Here is a 19501-nt window from a genome sequence, read left to right on the forward strand (position 1 = left end):
TAGTGAATCATAAATATTTCCTTCTGGGTATGTTCATACTTTTTGGATGGTGGGCCACTTGGGAGGCGATGGTTGAGAGCGTATTGGATCATCTCTGTTAATTTTATCTCCACTGTATACTCTAGTGGAAAGACTTTAGCATCACTTCTTTGCCTTTCCTGGCATTTCCAGGTCTCCCCCCCCGAATATGTGTGCCAGATTATTTATCACCAGATATATTTGTTTCTATTTTCCCAGTTGTTTCATTTTGTTATTTCCTGACCTTATTTTTACCCTCTCTCTAGGTTCCATTCTATTTATTTTTTGGCCAGCGTACTCCAAATTCCTCCTGATTTAGTGTCAATGTAATGTGAACTTTAAAGGTAAACAAGTCAAGCAGATTTGCGTAGGGTATCGAGCCATCCATCCTTTTTCCCTTCTTTGTCTTGTTTTTCTCATCTTCCTCTTCCTCTCTATTAATAAATACTTGAGTCATTCCAAACTATGCGATAGGCATTTCCTCCAAGGGAGATCCTGCATCCAAAGTGTAAAAACACGGCAGAATGAAATGGTATAATCTAGTGGGAAGGCATGTCCCTCGGGACCCTCTCACGATGTACACAGTGAAGGGGGAGGCTGAGCAGCATTTTTGAATCAATTTGAGCTGTTAATCCAAATAATTCTGACCCTCACCTAGACTCTCTTTACAAAATTAAATAAGACATATGTCAAATTCAACGAAGACTAAACATTACAGGTTGCAAAATTATGTTGTGAGTAATGTAGTGTCTGCTCCAACACCTCCAGTGACAGAGAATGTATTACTTTGCAAGATGGCCCATCAGAGAGCCACAGAATTGGACTCCACGGCTTAGTCCCTATGTAGCCTTGGGCAAATCGCTGTCCTCTTTGGACTCCACTGGCTCTTCTAGCTATAGGGCCACCTAATCCAACCTGAATCTAAACAGGAATGCTTTCTATAAGGTGTGGTTATTGGGCTTCAACTCTTCTAGGGAAGGGAAACCCAGATTATCCTGAAGCAGCCCACTGACCTGTTTGATAGGATGTCCCTTACTTCAAGTGGGACTCTGCAACTTTCATCCAGTGATCCTGACTCCATCCTTTGGGGCCAACTAAACAGAACCATTCTATCTTCTACATTATGACTAATAAAACACTTGAAAACAGCTATTGTGACCACTTCTCCTCCACAAACTTTCTCTTTTTCAGGCTAAACATCTCCAGTTTCTCCATCTTGATGCCCATTCCCTGGTCTCAGAAGTCCTCATGTTCTGGTTGCCTTCCTCTAGACAGGCTTGTCAGTGTCCTTCTTAAAATGGTGCACCCGAATGGAACATAACTCTACAGATATGATCTGACTCCAGCTGTGTACACTGTATAGTGGTTCTGGAACCTCTCTCACATTAACATAACTTAAGACTAAGTTAATTTTTTTATTTGGGTCATGCTATTTACTCATATTTAATTACTGTAGTTCCCTAACCTCCTCAAATCCTATTCATCCCTCATCCCCTGTTGCTTGTTTCGGTTGAAGAAGTTGCATGTTCATTCTCAGACAAAGATGCACATCTGTTTTGCTCCCCCTGGTTTCAGATCCCTTAACGCTGCTTTTACTGAAATCTTCTTTGTTTTTCCATGAGGACTGGGCCTCCCTAGTGTCTTTCCCAGTCTGGAAGTGCAGGAACACTCACAGGCCCTCTCTGTCTGCTGATTGGCATTGAAGCTTTGACTTGCTGTGTATCTGACCTGAGCCCATTTGTATCTCTTGAGTCAGAGCCTGATGATGCTCCATTCCTGGGGCCTCACCTCAGTGGTGCCAGACTTATTCAGGACACCCAGTCCACTCCAGCCCTACTGCAGCTCAGATCTTGGGAACTCAGTCAGTCCCCCCACCCCCAACCCAGGAGCAGGGATTACAGGTGGGGCCACCATGCCCAGCCTGATAGGTTTGAAAAATCAAATCTTTATCTTTTACATCCTTTATCCTTGCTTAGTCTAGGTCAGAGCTTGATTCTTGATACTCCATTTTCCTAATCCCCTCCTCTCATTGCTAGGATGACACCTTGCTTTCAAGAAATGTTTATCACTTCATCTCCCTCTCCCCTCTTTCTTTTCTCTAGGGTACTTCTGTCTGATCAGCAGAGCCTGTTTTCTCTTTGTTCCCTCCAATATCCTTAGATGAAGTAGGACTTCTAAATACTCCCCAAAGACTATCTCCTTATTGTACCATGTAAACGACGAGACTTAGGCTACCTGGCCTTTTCATTTTATGTGCAAGTGTTTTATCTTTAAGTCTCCTTTGTCTATTGTTCAAACTTGCTCAACTCTGGCTTTCTCAAGAGGAAGGCGAAAGTAAGCCAAATTGCCAAAGGTCTGTTTTCTTTCACATTTCCTCAGGTCCAAAAGACAAGTTATCCTATGGTGTAAGCTATTTTCCTTTTCTTTTTGGAATATAAATAACATTCTAGTCTTTTATTTCTTTTCATCAAAGAGTGTTGTTGTTCAGTTACTTTTCAGTCATGTCTGAGTTTTTGTAACCCTGTTTGGGATTTTATTGACAAAGATATTGGAGTGGTTTGCCATTTTCTTCTCTGGCTCATTTATGTATCTCAATTTATAAACTGAGAAACTGAGGCAAATAGTATTAAGTGACTTGCCTAGAGTCACACAACTAGTAAGCCTCTCAGGTCAGACTTGAACTCAGGAAGATAAAAGTCTTCCTATTATAGGCTGGGTGTTCTATCCAGTGGGCCACCTAGCTGCTCCTCATCAAAGAGTAGTGTCAATGATTTGAACCAGTATTCTCTGAGAACACTAGTTCCTCCTGGAAACTTGCAAAGCCCTTTTGTTTATTCTAACCCTTTGTGATTACATTCCTGGGTGAGTTAATTTGGCTCTTGTCTTTTAGTATCCTGTGGATTCTGTTGATGTCCACTTTGTCCTCTAATTCTATATGATGAGGACATTTTCTTGTATGATTCCTGAACTGTGACATTCAGGTTCTTTGCCTTATCATTTTTTTTCTTCTTAATTCCTGTCTTCAAGATCAATTACTTTGGTTAAACATTCTTCAGATTTTGCTGTCTAATGAAGTTGCTATTTCTTGTGACATCTCTGTATTTTTGCATTCTGTCTGCTGTTCTTTTTGTCAGATTTATCTGGTTTATCTACCGGTTTCCTGCTATCTGTTCTGAACTATTGATTACCTGGTTGGTCTTTTTGAATTTTTGTTTAAGATTTTGCTCCTTATCCTTTCCTTTAAGTCTTTTATTAAACTTCTCAGCCACTCCAGTTCTTGCATTTTGAATTTCACTTATGAGGTTGGTTGTAATTAGGACAGTATTATTCCCTTCTGAGATTTCTTTTCACAATCTTTTATTCCTTAATATTCCTTTCAATATCATCCGGATTTTTTGTTTGTTTGTTTAATTACTTTTTTCTTCAGTCTCAGATTTTTTTTACTGTGGTTTTTTGTTTGTGAGCCTTTCTTTTTCCCTTCACTTTTTGGGGGCTTTTAAATTTTGCTTGGTATTGTTATTGTTTTGCTGTTTTGAGGTGATGGAGATTGGAACTCTTGCAAAACATTTTGGGACAGGCCTGGCACTTAAATTTGTTTGAAGGAGTTAGTTGTTTCCAGTTATTTCTTATATTATTATGGGCTTCATTTATTTCCTGATTTTTAAAAATCCTTTCCACTTTGAAGATCATTCATTCTCCTTGGTGGGCAAGATGGAGAAAAAAGAGGAGTCAATTTCCTCGATTTTCCTCAAAGTCCTTGAGTCTTTATTTATTTTGATCTTTTAGCTCTATCAATCACGTTTAGGGCAACAGATGGAGGCAGTGACAGCAGCATTAGGATCTAGAATCTGGGTTTTGTTTCATTGGGTGTATGGCATTTACCGTGAAATTCTTTGGCAACATTTGAAAAAAAACCAACAACTTACACTCCTCTCCCCCCGCCTCCCATAGACTCCTCTTCTTGTTTTTTTTTTTTGGTTGTTGTTCAGTATTTTCAGTGTTGTCTGAAACCCATTATGATTTTTTTTTGGCAGAAATACTGGAGTGGTTTGCCATTTCCTTCTCCATGTCATTTTATAGATGGGGAAATTGAGGCAAACAGGGTCAAGTGACTTGCTCAGAGTCACACAGCTTGTAAGTATCTATGGCCAGATTTAAACTTAGGAAGATGAGTCTTTCTGACTCCAGGACCAGGCATTCTATCTACTGTGCCACTTGTTGATATTTTTGGTTTTTTATATTACTGTAGTTATCCCTTATATTCTTCCTCCTATCCCTCTATCCCATATGACAAATGATATTTCTTTAGAAAGAAAAAAAAAGTCAGCACAACTGATTAATACTCAAAAAGTCCCAACACATGAGCATTGTGTAATGCCTGTGGGCCTCCTGCTCTTCCCTCACTTAAAAAAAAGTGGAAACCACTTAATTTTCTGTTCTTTGCCATAATTTCAATATAACTTACGGGACTCAAATGATTATTTCCAGAGCCTCATGATAATGCAGTAAGTTGGCACAATGTAATTTTTGAAAGAGAGCTGGTATATATCTTTTATTATTGCTGTTACATAAAGAACCTGAGTTTTCAACACAACAGACAATTCTCAATAAATATAAAATAATAACATGTTTGATTGAATTACAACCAGAAGCTGCTTCTTGCAAGGGGGTGGGGGAAGAATCCCTTAAGGATGTATGGTCAAAGCATTTGAGAGAATGTTGGCTGAAGGGGGATGCCTGGGAAAAACTTTACTGAGATTTCTGCAATTTAAACTTAGGTCCCTGGAAATAGTATAGTGGTATGAGACTTGTTTGAACTCTGGTAATTTAAGACCAGTTAATCTATGTTGTGTCAGACAAACTGAGCATTCTTTTAGAAATATTTTATTTTTACTTATTTAGGGCGACCACAGGTCACAGCCCTTTGTTATTATGTTGTTCGATAAACAGGAATCAGATGCAACTGATGCTACATACTCCAAGTTCAAAAGCAATATTGTGAAGAGACAGACAGCTGAGATGCCTGTTGCTAGTAGTCCAATAACCACGAGAGGGCAGCAGGTCTCCACTGGAAATTGTGGAGCTCACTCTGGGGAGGATCATTCTCTCGATCAGAAGGATGCTTCTGGATCAGAGTTGGAGAAAACACAGGAGGAAGTGAACATGATTCTTGGTAAGAATATAATACTGTGGGCCATTTCTGAATGGTTTAAAAGAAGGGGCATTCTGTCACTTACAACCTTGGACAAGTCTTTTACTTAGACAGGTCCAAAGTTCCTCATTTGTAAAATGGGGGATATTGGAATAGAGGTCCTGTAAGCATTTGTCCTCCACTCCTGCAGCCCCATCCCTCTCTCCCCTGTGCTGGACTAGAACCGTGATCCTATTAAGTCGTGTCTTGTGACTGAATTTAATGATGTTTCTTTTTTGAAATTAAATTTAATTTTTGGTTACATTTTAAGTTTGAAAGTGTCTCCCTCCCTCCTTATTTAGTATTATTTCTGCTCCACACAAATTGTCGAAATATGAGTTATTTTGTATTTACCCCATCTGTGTTTCTCTTTCCATTCCAAATGATTAGAAATTTCCAAAGAGTAGGAGCATCAGCTTAGTGTGCAAGTAGAATATAATTTGACTTGAAAACTTCTCTTAGGCTTACTTTGATATATGATCTCTTCTAAATCACTATGGCCTCTTAAAAAGATGCTTTCGATTTGTTTTGAAAATTGTTTTTATCATTCTGGGAAGAGATTCATTTGCTAGTCCTTGGTGGCTAAGGAAATTCACTGATGTTGAAATAATCAAGTGTCTAATTTCTAGTTTACCTATAATTTCTTGGGGTGGGGTAAGGGAAGAAAGTAACTGGAAAGTTCTATACACTGTGGCTGAATTAGAATTCAGGTTGTCGCTGTCTCTAATCAAAGCTCCCCATCATGGGCCCTATACATGGAGAGAGGACAATAGTCTGGAGTACTTAGCCAGGGACTCCTGCCCCACTGTCCTTCCTCAAAAGGTTGGAACCAGTCAGGAGAGTGGGAATGAGCAAATTTTTTTTGGGGGGGGTACCCTGTCATCTAGGGGAGAATAAAGGGAGGGGGAAGGAGAGAAAGAGAGAGAAGAATGGAGGAAGAGAGAGACAGAGAGAGAAAGAGAGAAATGATTCTGAGAAAGAAAAGGAAAGAAAAGGACAAGATGAGGTTAGAAAAAAAGAGGAGGGAGAAGGAAACAGAAAGAAAAGAAAAAATCGAGATTGGTAAGAGCAGAGGAAAGAAAGAAAGCAGAGCAGAGAGATGGATGAAGAGGGGAAGAGAGAAGATGCTTATGACCTTACATTAGGCAGGGCTTGGAATTGGGAACTTCCCTAAGGGGGCTGGCCCCAATTTTGACAGACAGGAATTCTAGTATCAACCTATTGGATCTTAGAAGCATGGACTTCCTCTAGAACAATGCTTCAAAGACTTTCCAAGCCCCTTTTCGTTTTTTTTTCTATCCAGGTCTCTAAATAAATGTTAATCCTGGACTTTAATTCATTTTGACCATTGTTTTTCCCTTCTGAAGCAGGCATTTCTTTGCTTATCCACTACATAGGTTCCAACCACTGTTAACAAGGCTCAGTGACCTTAAGGTCTAAACAGACTTAACTAGGAATTCAGGTATCTGGGAGAAATTGAGTTAAGTGGGGAGGAGGGATAGTAACCCTGCTCTGCTGCTGGAAAGCCAGAACATGCTGCTTAACCCTTCCAAACCTGATGCTGGTCCCTGACAGCCTGCATGGCCAGGGCCTGGCAGTATGCTATGGACAATTATTTCTGATCAGTTATGGTAATGGTGGCATGGCCGTAGAGGAAGATGGGCACCAGGAAAGGGGTATGACCGTAATGGGATTCTTTGGTTTTAGTACAGGGCAGGGGAGAGAGGGATGGTGCTGCAGGTGTGGAGGACAAATTTTAAGGAAGTATGCCCCCATTGGAAGTAAGCACCCTGAGTCAAGCTCAGGTTGCCCTGAGCTTGTTATAGCTCTTGACTTAAAAGGCAATTAAAATTTTAAACTACTAAAATTCCATGTAATAATAATTTTTATGAAAGACTCTCCTAGCCTCTAGGCTTCATGGATAGTGCCTAATGGATTGCTTGGTGCCTCTTTACTCTTACCCTCTCACTTGGGGAGGAAGCTAAGATTATGACAGTCACAGAGTTCTTGAGAGCTGATGACTTTATAGGCACTCATTTGGTATATTAATGCTAATAGAAGGAAATATTATCATTGCTATCAATATCCTTGCTATTGTGGTAGGAGGAGGATCTTTAGGCTACTCTTTTTCAATAAGAAAAGCTTGCTCCTTTCCCTAAGTCTGTGTCTGCACAGTGGTTTGGGAAACTTGGTTTTTTTAAATTATTGATTTCCCAGAATCCTCACTGGCCTCCTTTTAGATTTTACTAACCTGAATTTGGGTCCCTATGCCAAGATTTTAAATTAATTAACTAATGTAATACAATGAATTGAAGCACCCACTATTGTGGAGCACATGGAGAGCAGAGAGGACTTTCTACAAGGGAATGAATGCACTTTTCTATAATATTAAGAGTAAAGATAACTCTGAATAGTTAAATGGTGAAAGGGATGTTCTGTGTAGCTACAGATAAGACAGCAGGAGTGATCAAAGAGATGATCTCCAGGGTGCTTTTGAAAGATTTATGATGTTCCTAAGTAGTTCTTTGTTTATGTAATAGGGACAGCTCCCCCTGAAACAAGGTAGCTCATACTCAGTGGAGAAAGCTCCAGGACATTAGACTCCTGTGGGACTTTAAGCCTAGACTGGGAACTTTGTCAGATACTGTGGATTTAGAAAAGGAAAAAAGGAGTTTGGGCAAGAGCTGGAGATTAAAAAAATGGGTAGTGAGCATGGAAAGAACAGTTTTGGAGTATCTGTGAGGTTCTGGGAATGGAGTGGGAGAGATACAAGGTGTGGGCTGTGGTCAGAGCAGAGAGATAGAAGGGGAGGTGCATGGTGAACCACTTACTTCTGTATCAAGCAGAATTTCAGTGATCTTAGATACAAGCTGAGACGTTTTTAGCAGATTACAGCCTGTCCTGGGATGTTTGCAGATTTCTGTGATAAGAATACTCTGAAAGGAGAGGACTCATTAACAGGTTTCTCCTCCCCCCCCATCCTGCCCCTCCCAATCCCTTATAAGTTTTCCCTGAGAGGGTTTTTCTCGATTTACCTCCTTGAGAGACATAGGAGTTGTATCTGTTTTTTGTAGCTGGGAATGATCCTATTACTTGACACCCTGTCCTTATTTACGTTGCTTTTCTTTTTAATTTTTTTCAGATAAATAATTCTTTTAATACAAACATATCCATGAAATCACATTACCTCCTTTTATCTACTTAGAGGCAGAGCATTATAATGGCTAGAGAGCTGGAGCTGAAACTTAAGAGCTGGATTCAAGTTCTTCCTCTGATAAAGGTCATGTGACCCTGGGTAAGCTTTGAGAATTTTAAGCAACAAGCTTTTATTTGTTCTCTGGACGTTTACAATTTTTTCCCCCAAATAGAAAACCATAGATTTTACATTATCCTAGCTCCTTCATGCACATTAGTGTAAATTTCTGAAATTCTTTGGCAATTTTGAGAAAACAATTGATTATAAATTTTGAAAAGTTCATCTAGGGGGAGGTAAGAGTTGTTAGCATTTTTACAAAGAAATGGGAGTAAAATCAGTACAGGCAACATCTTTTTGACCCTTAAGTAGGGTATTTCCTTTTAACTTCATGCTTAAATGGTAGTTAACACGTCCTTACCCTCCATTACAGTATCTTAGGACTACAGTTCCCAGAAGGCTACATTGAGAAGGGTGCAGAGCATAAAGGATTTATTAACAGTTTTGCTATATTCCCAGCCACTGTATGTATTATAACTTCCAGAAATAGGGAAGGGATAATACCACAGTACTCTGCCCTCATCAGACCATCTTAAGTACTGTATTCAGTTCTGGGTACCATGATTTAAGAAAGATATTAATAAATTGGAAAGTGTACAGAGGAGGATAACCAAAATGGAAAGGGCCTTGACTCCATGGTAAATGAAGATGAGCTGAAAGAACTGGATATGTTTAGCACAGGATAAAGGAGAATGGGTGGGGATGAGGAGGTGTGAGGATTGGACAGCTATCTCAAAAACTGAAGGGTTATGAAGGGAAGGAGGGATGAGACTCATTCCACCCCACTGTGCTCTGAGCCCCAACACCCCGCTTAAAGCAGGAACAGTGGGGAGAAGTTGCAATGAGGTATATTTAGACCTGATGTTAGGAAAGACTTCCCAACAATTTGCTATCCAGCAGCAGAATGAGCTGCCTTGAAGGGTGGTAGGTTCTTCCTCTTTAGAGCTCTTCAGTCAATTGTCTGCTTATTAAGAGTGTGAATTTTTTTTTGTGTGTGGGTTGGGCTAGATGGCCACTGAGGTCCATTGCAACTTTCAAAACCTCACTACTTACTGAAGCAACCCCTTCCACTTTTGGATAGTTCTGTTAGGAAGTCTTTTGTTAGATCAAGCTAAAATCTGCCATGAGTATTTTTATGTTGTTCAATCCTGTCCAACTCTTCATGACCCCATTTGGGGTTTTCTTGGCAGAGAAACTGGAGTCATTTCTTTTTTTCAGATAATTTTACAGATGAGGAAACTGAGATAAAGTTAAGTGACTTGCCCAAGGCCACACAGCTAATTTAAATGTCTGAGCCTGGATTTGAACTCGGGAAGATGAATCTTCCTGCCTCCAGGACAGGCACTCTATCCATTGCACCACCTAGCTGCCCCAAAATGATTAAGAACTTTTGACAAATAATCTGATTTGTTTGACTGATTCATATGGTTTGTTTGACTGATTAATTTGATAGATGTATTCTCATCTGATAAAGCAATTAAACTGAGTCCATTTTCTTACTTTGCCTTTCAGAAATCTTTATCTTTCCTCAGCTCAGGTACTACCTGAAGCCACCCCTGGTTTCCCTAGCTGAAGGCATTCTTCTTTTCAAAATTTTCTCCTCATACTTTGTTGAAGTTTCTACCACTCCCTAAGGTGAGATCTCACCTCAGACACTTGACACTCACTAGCTGTGTGACCTTGGGCAAGTCACTTAACCCCAGTTGCCTCATCCTGGGTCATCTCCAGTCATCCTGATGAATATCTGGTCACTGGATTCATATGGCTCTGGGGGAGAAAGTGAGGCTGGTTACCTGCACAGCCTTCCCTCACTCAAAACAAAGTCAAGTGCAAGTCATGTCATCATTTGTCTGAAGGCGTGGTCTTCTTTGGCAACGAAGGACAAACACACCACTCCCTAAAACATATTGCACAGAACCAATTGCAGTCTTATAGATGTGGCCCCACAGGCATGTTATAACTGAATTCTGTTGTGCAGTGGATCATATCTGCTTCTTTAGCTCCTGGGTGCAGTGCAGTAGAAGCCTCAGGCTTACTCGTGTTTTCTCCAGACTGTAAGGGAAGACTTGGATTTTTGAAATCTGAGAGGACTTTAGCCTTTATTCACATTACATTTTATCCTATTAGATTCCCATGGTAAGGCAGTGTGGTATAGTGGATAAGAAAGGGTGACCTCAGAACCATGAAAAGCTGGATTCAAGTCTTGTCTCACACACTGGCTGTGTGACTCAGGGCAAATCATTTAGCCTCTCATTGCTCTTGGCAGCTCCATGCAAGTGCACATTGCAGGGACAGTAGCTATATGCACCGGTGAGGAGGCTCTTCACTGGGCTCTTCACTCCTTTATCTGTGTCAGAAGATTAGTTTCTTTTCCTCAATTCTGCTCATTGCTCTAGCTGGTCAAGACCTCCTGATACTTGTCAATTTAGCCTATTAGCTATCCTTCCCGGTTTTATGGGATTTTCAATTTTATAAATACTATATGTCATCTATCTATCATGCAAGTCATTGATAAAAATGTTGGGTAGTAACTAGAGTCCCTGCAGACTGACATCATTCTTTTTTGTTTGTTTTGTTTTTATTTTAGACTCAAATATCAGGACACAAATACACAATAGAGAACAGAAACAAAGGCATATCATAGACCGTAAGTAATACATACACCACAGATCAACAGGCAGATCCAGCTGTTTGACTATTACATGCATACATAGTTACCAGTGAGAGAATCACCAACATCTGGGTTTTCAAAGCCAAGGGACTCCTTAATGGCTGCCCAGAGTCTCATCTGGCCAAGCAAACAGTTCCAATGAGTAAGCCCCACAGTAAAACCTCACTGCAGAGTATTTATACACTTTTCAAAGCCAGAGGGCATCACAACCCTTGAGAACCAGTGCTTCATTAACAAAAGGTATGGGCCTTCTTACAAATCCTCCCTAATGAAACTCCCCTTAATGGCCATTAACAATTAATAATTAACAATTAACATTACAGAAGGGAGAACAGACATAGTGCTTTACCCATTTTGAAAGAAAAGTGGAAATGAACAATATCACTTTTAAGGTACTTGATTTATACGTTTCTCTGACTTACAAAGCATTATTTCACATACATTATTCCAGGCTTGAGGGATCTGTGAGCTCAACAGTGGATATTCTCTCCATCAGTGATTACATAGATTACAGCCTATCTGAGCCATTTTTGTCTGTATCTTTCCATAAATTCTCCGCAGGAAAGCTAGTCAGTGCACTAGATGCAGGGGTGTACCTGCCGCATGTAGCCTTCTAGGTCCTTTGACTGAGTCCAAGTTTTACAGAACAAATCCTTTTATTATGGGAATTTGTTCTGTGAAATTTGGATTCAGTCAAAGGGCTACACTTGAGCACATAGAAGGCCACATTGTGGCTTTGAGGCTGTAGGTTCCCCATTCCTGCACTAGAGTAATAATGCTTAACCTTTTTTACGTCCTGAATGCCTTTCACAATATGGCAAAGTCTATAGGGCCCTCCTCTCAGAATAAGATTTTTAAATGCATAATACAAAATACCTGAGTTTACAAAGGAAACCAATTTTACTGAAATACAGTTACCAAAATATTTTTAAAAACAGACTTGTGACCCCAGGTTTAGAACCTCTGCCCCAGAGGTCTTGCTTTGTTTCTTATGTTGTTTCATGGCTGCCAGGGTCGAGTGTTGGCTCTCCGTCCCCTCCCTTTGGCTGCAGGATGCTTTCTTTTTCTCCTCTCTACCCCACCTACTTTTCTGGCAGTGTCTGTCTTTGATAACATAGGATCATATCTCTGAAGCTGGAAGGGGCCTCAGCGGCATTTAGTCCAACCTTCTCATTTTACCGCATGAGGACCTGCCAGGTTAAATGAATTAGGTGACAGGGGTAGTGGCATCAGAGAGGGGATTAGAACCCAGGATGTCCCCTCTGGAGTTCCTGCTCTTTCTCATCTACCACCCCATTTTTTGATTCCTGCTTTGCCACATTAACACAAGGACCACTTGGCCTTTCCATTTAACTTTCAGCTGTTGTCTCCCCCTAGTAAGGTAAGCAAAGAAGGCAAGGATTGGCTCACTTTTTTATAGGTAACCTCATCACTTAGTACAATACTTCACATATAGTAAATGCTCTTTAATTAATTAATACCCCTTTTCCTAGTAAGTCATTGTGAATAACATATTGCAACCTTCTTACATGCACCATGCATCTTTCCCTTATGAGTTATGCTCATATGTCCTTATGACTTATGAGTTATGCTCAGAACATTCCTCTAGAATAGGGAGGGGAAGGACACTTCAGGAAACTGAGGCACATGGTCACAGAAACAAAGCAAAGGTTAATTGATGGTTTCCTGAGGAGGCAGTAACATTGTGCAACATACTAGCATATCTATTGAGATACACTGTGACAGAGTGGGTAAATTCTTAGATTTGGAATCTAGAAGACCTGCGTTCAGATCTTATTGCTTATAACCATTGGTAAGTCACTCATCCTTCTTGAATCTTCATTTCCTCATCTGTAAAATGGGGCTCATAGTAACTGCCTCCTAAGGCTGTTTGGCTCAGAACAGATAGTGTGGTGTGTGTGTGTGTGTGTGTGTGTATATGTGTGTGTGTGTATCACTTTGTAAACTTCAAAGCAGTTTGTAAATGTCAGGTTTTTTTATATGCTCAATTGTGGCCTTGGGGTGGTGAGTATGGGGGAGGAAAGGGGAAAAAAGAATGAAGTAAAAAAGTGTACAGCAGACAACAAAAGAAAACCTACAGGGAAGCAAAGTAAAGAGGGACAGCTCTCAACACAATACACAGTGTTTAATATATAGGATTTCTTGAAATAAGTTATTGCTATATCTTTTAAATCCTTTCCTGTGTTCTGGTGTGCATATGACAGTTTTTCTTTTCTTATTCATATTTAAGTTTAATATGTTTCTTTTTCTTTTCTTATGTATTTGAACTTTAGTATTTATCTAAAATAAAAAAATAAAAATAATTAAAAGAAAAATAAATGCCAGTTTTTATTATTATTGTAGTCATAAGTATGGGTTGACAGTGTTCTTTTCCCCAAACATTGGGTGTTGGATTTTGGACTCTACCTCTTGACCTAAAGCAGTTTTGCAGCTACCATTCCTGTGTTTAGACCAGGTCCTTTGACACAGATTGCAGAATCCTGCAGAAACCAATGTAAGTCACAATTTGTTTTTTTAAGAACTTAACTCTCCTGGATCTTTAAAGGATAGTAACTCTGTGACCTTGCATGGGCTGGACCAGGACTTACCAGGTTTTCCTAACCAGGTTGTGTTTCTTGTTGTGTAAGAGATGCTTTCAGGGAATCCTTCCATTTGGACTTGGCCCCTTGAATGAGGACAATTCCCTTCTCAAGGTTTGCAGTGGAAGGGCTGGGGCCTCTTTTCTGGTTTGAATAAAAATCAAATCTTGTTTTCAGGATCCCACAGTGATCAGTTTTGGAGGACCTGTGCAGCGTTGAAGTTAAGAAGAAATGATGCTTCTTTAAGGTGTTGGGAGTCATCGAACATCCAATGGAGAGATTGGCAGGACAGTGTTGCTCTGAAAAGTCAGGTAGGTAGGCATTATTGATGTTGAGGTTCAGTGGATTAAGGCCAAGAGGGGAGGAAAGAATTACACACTGCTGTTTAACCTTGGGAAATTGATGGAGGTCTTCCTAGACCAGGGGTGGGGAGCCTTTGGCCTGGAGGCCGTGTGTGGCCTTCTAGTCCTTGGGTGTGGCCTTTTCACTGAGACCAAGCTTTACAGAACAACTCCTTTTATTTAGGGGAGGTCACAGGTTCTCCACCCCTGCCCTAGGTGTTGCGCTGTGTACACTACAAAGGATTGGCTCCAGTTTCTGAGGATTGTGATTATAGATTTCAAAGCACTTTATAAATGTAAGGTATTAAATAATAAAAACAAGACATGCTGTGGGTAGGATCTTACATCATTTGGTTCTTGTCAGGATGTGTATTACCACCAGATTTGACACCTTGGGGACCTCTTTCAGGGAGCTGTTAATACATTGCATCGAAGCATCAAAACTAGGTGTATTTTCAGGTGGATCTTAATGTAAAGAAAGTGTCAATGCTCAGTGTTTCATTTTCAAAACAGGAACTGAGCTGGGTAAATGACAATTCTTAATTTTGGCAAAATCTTTCATTTAGAAATGAATTTAAGGTTAGAGTCAGAGGTGCTTCTTCCATTCTTATTTTGGGATAAACATTTCTTGTGAAAGGAACATTAAAATCATCTGAAAGCAGATTTTAATTGTTTGAACCCACTCAAGAAGACGTCATCATCTTAAATAAATTTCTATGTTGTAAGCTTCATCCATACAGGTATTTTTTTTTTTCTGGTGGTGGTCACAGAAACATGGGATTTCAGTACTGGAAGGAGCCTTGAAAGATAATTTAGTGTAATGTCCTTATTTTGTAGGTCCAAGATCTCATAGCTAGTTAGTTATGGAGCTTAGACTCAGCCAGGTTCATTTGTCTCCCACCTCTGTGCTTTTGTGTAGACCATTCATTCCTGACCCCCCCCCCCCCCCCCCCCGCCAAGATGTATTTTTTCATGTCTTTCTTTGCCTTTCAGAAATCTTTCTGTTTTCTCAAGGCTCAGCTCCGGTACCATTTTCTTGCTGAAACCATCCTTAGTTTCCCTAGGTTCTTCCTTTCCAAAATCTCCTAGAGTACCTTGTTTTAGATTTCTACCACTTCCTATCTTGTATTGTAATTATTTGTGTATCCCCACCTCTATCCCCCACTGGAACCTAAGGTCCTTAAGGGGTAGGAATGAGTAATAAAAAAAATTTTTTTTTGTTTTCTCAGTGCCTAGTATGGTGCCTTACACGTAGGAGGTGCTTAATAGTATTTGTTATTTGCTGGCTTTCCTCACTCTCAGTTCAATGCCACACTATATGCACTGTGCCATGCTGCCCAAAGGGGCACTGCTGACCATATGTTAGTGCCAACTCCCTGTTCACATCCTCCTCTCTGCAAATGAATGGACCATTCATTGCCTCACTGATCTGGGCTTCCTCATTACCTCCGTCATTACAGAACAGAGATAATGATAACGGCGAAGTGAGCAGTGAGTTGGCTGCTACATTTGTGGGATTAAGGTGCTTGTTGGCATCATACTGATGAGGTAGAAGCCCAAGCCAAGACCTTTTTCCCTTGGATCGAGAAGGCTTTTGTCCCATTTGTCTGAAGGGCCCCCAGAAAGTCTAGCCTTTGGGGGGGCTCCTTGGATTCCCCTTCTATTTCTTCCAGGTGAGATATTCCCTGTCTTCTATTTAGCATTCTTTTGATGTTCCTCCCTTTGATCCTATTACGAGCCAGTCCCATCAAGATCCTGCCTAGAGTCTATCCGTATTTATCCCCCAGGGTATCGGTCACTCCCGTATGGCCCCATCAAGACCATTTCTGGGACCCCAGACTAGTTGGGGGCACCTGGATTCTTTTCTCAGTCTTTTTCGGTATTTAAGGTCCATCTTACCTCCATGAAGGCACTCAGGTTGAATCCAGCACAGACTCTGTCTAGCTGAGATTCTATCTGGCCCGCTTTGCAATACAAGCGCTACAAATGGTGAGGCTCCTTAAGAGTCAACCCAAGGTGGCGAATCTTTAGTAAACTTTGTTTTTCTTTGGCTTTAAGAAGGCTTGTGTTGAATTCATTCTAGCAGGACCCAATGTGTTGGTATTTTGGGGTCCCCAGAACCCTTGGACCTCATCAATAGCACTTAGAACCATTAGTAACCCCCTTTTGCCCTTATTCCAGCACCACTAATGGACCCTCTGCATGATGCCTACTATGTGCAAGGCATGCTGGTGTTACATGCTAGGGATACAAGTTAAAAACAATCTTTGCCCTGGGGAAACTTCTATTCTACTGGATAAAATGATGTGAATTACTGATGGAATTTGTCATACTAACCTGTATAGCTGTGTGTGTGTGTTCGTGTGTGTGTGTTCGTGTGTGTGTGTGTGTATGTGTGTGTGCTGAACTTGGAAATGTGGAGCCAACATAGCAGGAAAGAATGGTAAAGATCCAGAAAAACATCTCTTCTAGATTCCTGTGAACACGTGTGTGGTCTTTCTCTAGTCCTAAAAGGTTGTTTCCAGCTATCTCCTAGTGAATTTTCCATGTAAGTGTCTGAACTTACTTTGGAGACTGTGCAAATTCTAGTAATCCGATTAACTCTCTGCCAAATTACTCTCTTAAATGGGCTCACTTAAGTTATGAATAAAATGTCTAGGAGAGAGCATCCCCTGGGACATGGAAAGAAGAAATACTTTTTATTCCGCAGTAGCTTAGATGCTTTTGTGGTTCTCATGGGAGTTAGAAGAAACAGGATGTTGAAGGAGAACATGGGTAAGAGCAACCCTGAACAGCTGACCAAGAGCAGTCTTCATAAACATTAGGGATTTATAGATATATTGGGATAACTTTGAATGCCTAAAGACAAAGCATCTGTCGGATGGCTAATTGTTTTCCTTGACACCATGAAAACAATTTTACAAACCTCAAGTTCCCCATTCATAGACTCTTAGGAATAAAAAGGATTTCTTTGGCAATTTAAAAACCTCATGGTGTCCTTGAGCACCCATCTTCTTTCTTAGTTGCACCCCAGCTGGGATGATTGTACCCCTGCCTCCCACTATCACTTGTCCCAGAGCTACTTTTCTGTTTGAAAATATGGTTAAGATTGTACTTTACTACTCATTTTTCTTCTCATTAAAGAGTTTACTAGTTTGATGCTAAAAAAACAGAAAAAAAGGAAATGGGAAGAATTTTACATATCTAGTCATACATAGGGGATTAAGCTTAATAAGAGGTAGTTTTACTTATCTCTCAGGATTTTGAAGTAAAATTAAAAGAATCCTTAGGGAAAGTATTCTTTTTGCCATAAGAAAAGTAATAATTTGTGTTATTACTTATTAAATGTCAGAAATACAGATTTCTCAGCCTGATTTCTAAAATCCTCTACAATCGGGCTTCCATCTACCCTTGCAGTCTTGTTTCATATGTAATGGGGGTCTCAGGAGTTAGTTCCATGCAGTTGTGTGCTGGTAAATGTTTAACAGCAAGCTTCCCTCCTCATCCCAACGCCCCAAAAGGTGTGCAGGACATACTTTTCAATTTACTCTACATTATTAACATTTTCTCCATTACTTTCTTAAACTGAGGCAATTAACAGAACAATAAATTAAGCCCTCACTTGTAGCATTTGCTGATTTCCAAAGTGTAAACAACTCATTCTAAAAATTTAACTATCTTCTCAAGAGAGGTGGTTTGAGCAGGATCTAGTACATTCCTGCTTCCATGATGTATATTCTAGAGAGATGAAGGAAAAGAGGGAGAGGTGAAGGAAAAGGGAGAGAGGTGAAAGAGAAGAGGGGCGTTGAAGGAGAAGAGGGAGAGCTGAAATGGTTCTCTTTCTCTTTATTCTATCGAGTGGATAGCTCTTCCTACTGTGGCCAAGCATCTTGAGACATTCCTTGGCTCTGTTTCTTTCATGGGGATCAAAGGATTTGGGCACCTCACCACTGAGTCCCACAGGTGGCACATGCTCCTTTGATGGTGGTGGCTTTTCAGGTGTTAGCTGATTATCCCTATTACACACATTACTTTCCTTTGCTCCATTTCTATTCTACTTCCACTGGCTTGCTAGCCCCTCCTTGGCACATGGCATTATCTCCTGCCTCTAGACTTTGAGAAGCAGTCCTTCATGTCTGGAATATACCCCCTTCTCTCTTCTTCCTTCTCCTTGAATGCTTCCTTCCAATCACAGTTCATTCAGGTGCCATGTCCTGTGTAGTTCAGTTTATATACATAAACTCTTTTGAAATTACTTTGTGTTTGCTTGTTTGCATACATGTTGAATCTTACCAGTTGAGAGCAGGGCATGCTTCATTTTACTCTTTGTATCCCTAATACTGTACCTTGTGCAGAGCAAGGGCTTGACAAATGTTTGTGGAGTTAAATTACGGCATTCTCCTCCAACATAGCTGACGCCTTGGAGCAGTCCCTCATTACTTTATAATTAGACTATTGGGGCAGCTAGGTGGTTCAGCAGATAGGGAGTCAAGTCTGGAGTCAGGCAGACTCATCTTCTGGAGTTCAAATCTGGCCTCAGATTCTTACTATCCGAATGACCCTGGGCAAGTCACTTAACCCTGTTTGCCTCAGTTTCTCATCTTTAAAGTGAGCTGGAGTATCTCTGCTAAGAAAACCCAATTTATTAAATTACAGTGACTCTTTATTACTTCCAGGATCAAATAAAAAAATCTTTTGTTTGGTTTTTGGAGTGCTTAATAACCTGGCCTCTCCTATCTTTCTAGTCTTCTTATATCTAATATTCTAACATCCCTTTTTCCTCACTGCTTACTCTGAAATCCGATGACACAGGTCTCCCTGCTGTTCCTTGTACATGACACTCCTCCTGAATGTGCATTTTCATTGGCTGTCCTCAAGCCTGGAACATTCTGTCTCCTCATCTCTACCTTCTGGCTTCCCAGGCTTCCTTAAAATCTCAGTGAAAGAAAGAGGCCCTTTTGGGTCCCTTTTAATGCTAGTGCCTTTGCTCTATGGATGATCTCTAGTTTATCCTGCCCAAACCTTGTTTGCACAGAGCTGTTTTCATGTTGCTTCCCCATTAAATCATAAGCTCCTTGAGATCAGGGACTGTCCTTTGCCTTTCTTTGTATCCCCAGACCTTCGCCCAATGCCTGGCATATGGCAGATGCTTAATAAATGCTTATTGATTGATTCTCAACATGATATTTGCATATTTGGGAGCTATACCAGCTTCTGGTCCACAGGCAGTTTCTCCTGAATTTGAGCTTTTTAGAGAATTACCCATGGTAGCTCCACATTTTTCATCATTTGAAATTTGTCTAGCCTTCCTTTACTTTTGTTTACTTTCAGAGGTGCCTCACCCCACTGTCATCAGCCTTGAAGGAGCTCTGGAATGTCACTGGGAAAATGCAGATTTGTGAGAGACCCAAGTGCCTTTGGAAAGGT

The 19501-nt window shown here is 40.5% G+C and overlaps 1 protein-coding gene across 1 annotated transcript in view; it reads left to right on the forward strand.

Annotated features, from left to right (window-relative positions):
• The first annotated feature begins 3690 nt into the window (after nt 1-3690).
• CDC20B (cell division cycle 20B) overlaps nt 3691-19501 on the forward strand; it is a 42191-nt gene continuing 26380 nt past the window's right edge. The window contains exons 1-3 of the mRNA XM_072606645.1: nt 3691-4152; nt 4969-5191; nt 13911-14044. Coding sequence (XP_072462746.1) covers nt 4099-4152; nt 4969-5191; nt 13911-14044 — 411 coding nt within the window. The 5' untranslated portion in view covers nt 3691-4098. The remainder of the gene's footprint in view (nt 4153-4968; nt 5192-13910; nt 14045-19501) is intronic.

This window comes from Notamacropus eugenii, chromosome 4 (assembly GCF_028372415.1).
Source record: "Notamacropus eugenii isolate mMacEug1 chromosome 4, mMacEug1.pri_v2, whole genome shotgun sequence".
NCBI classification, from domain to species: Eukaryota; Metazoa; Chordata; class Mammalia; order Diprotodontia; family Macropodidae; genus Notamacropus; species Notamacropus eugenii.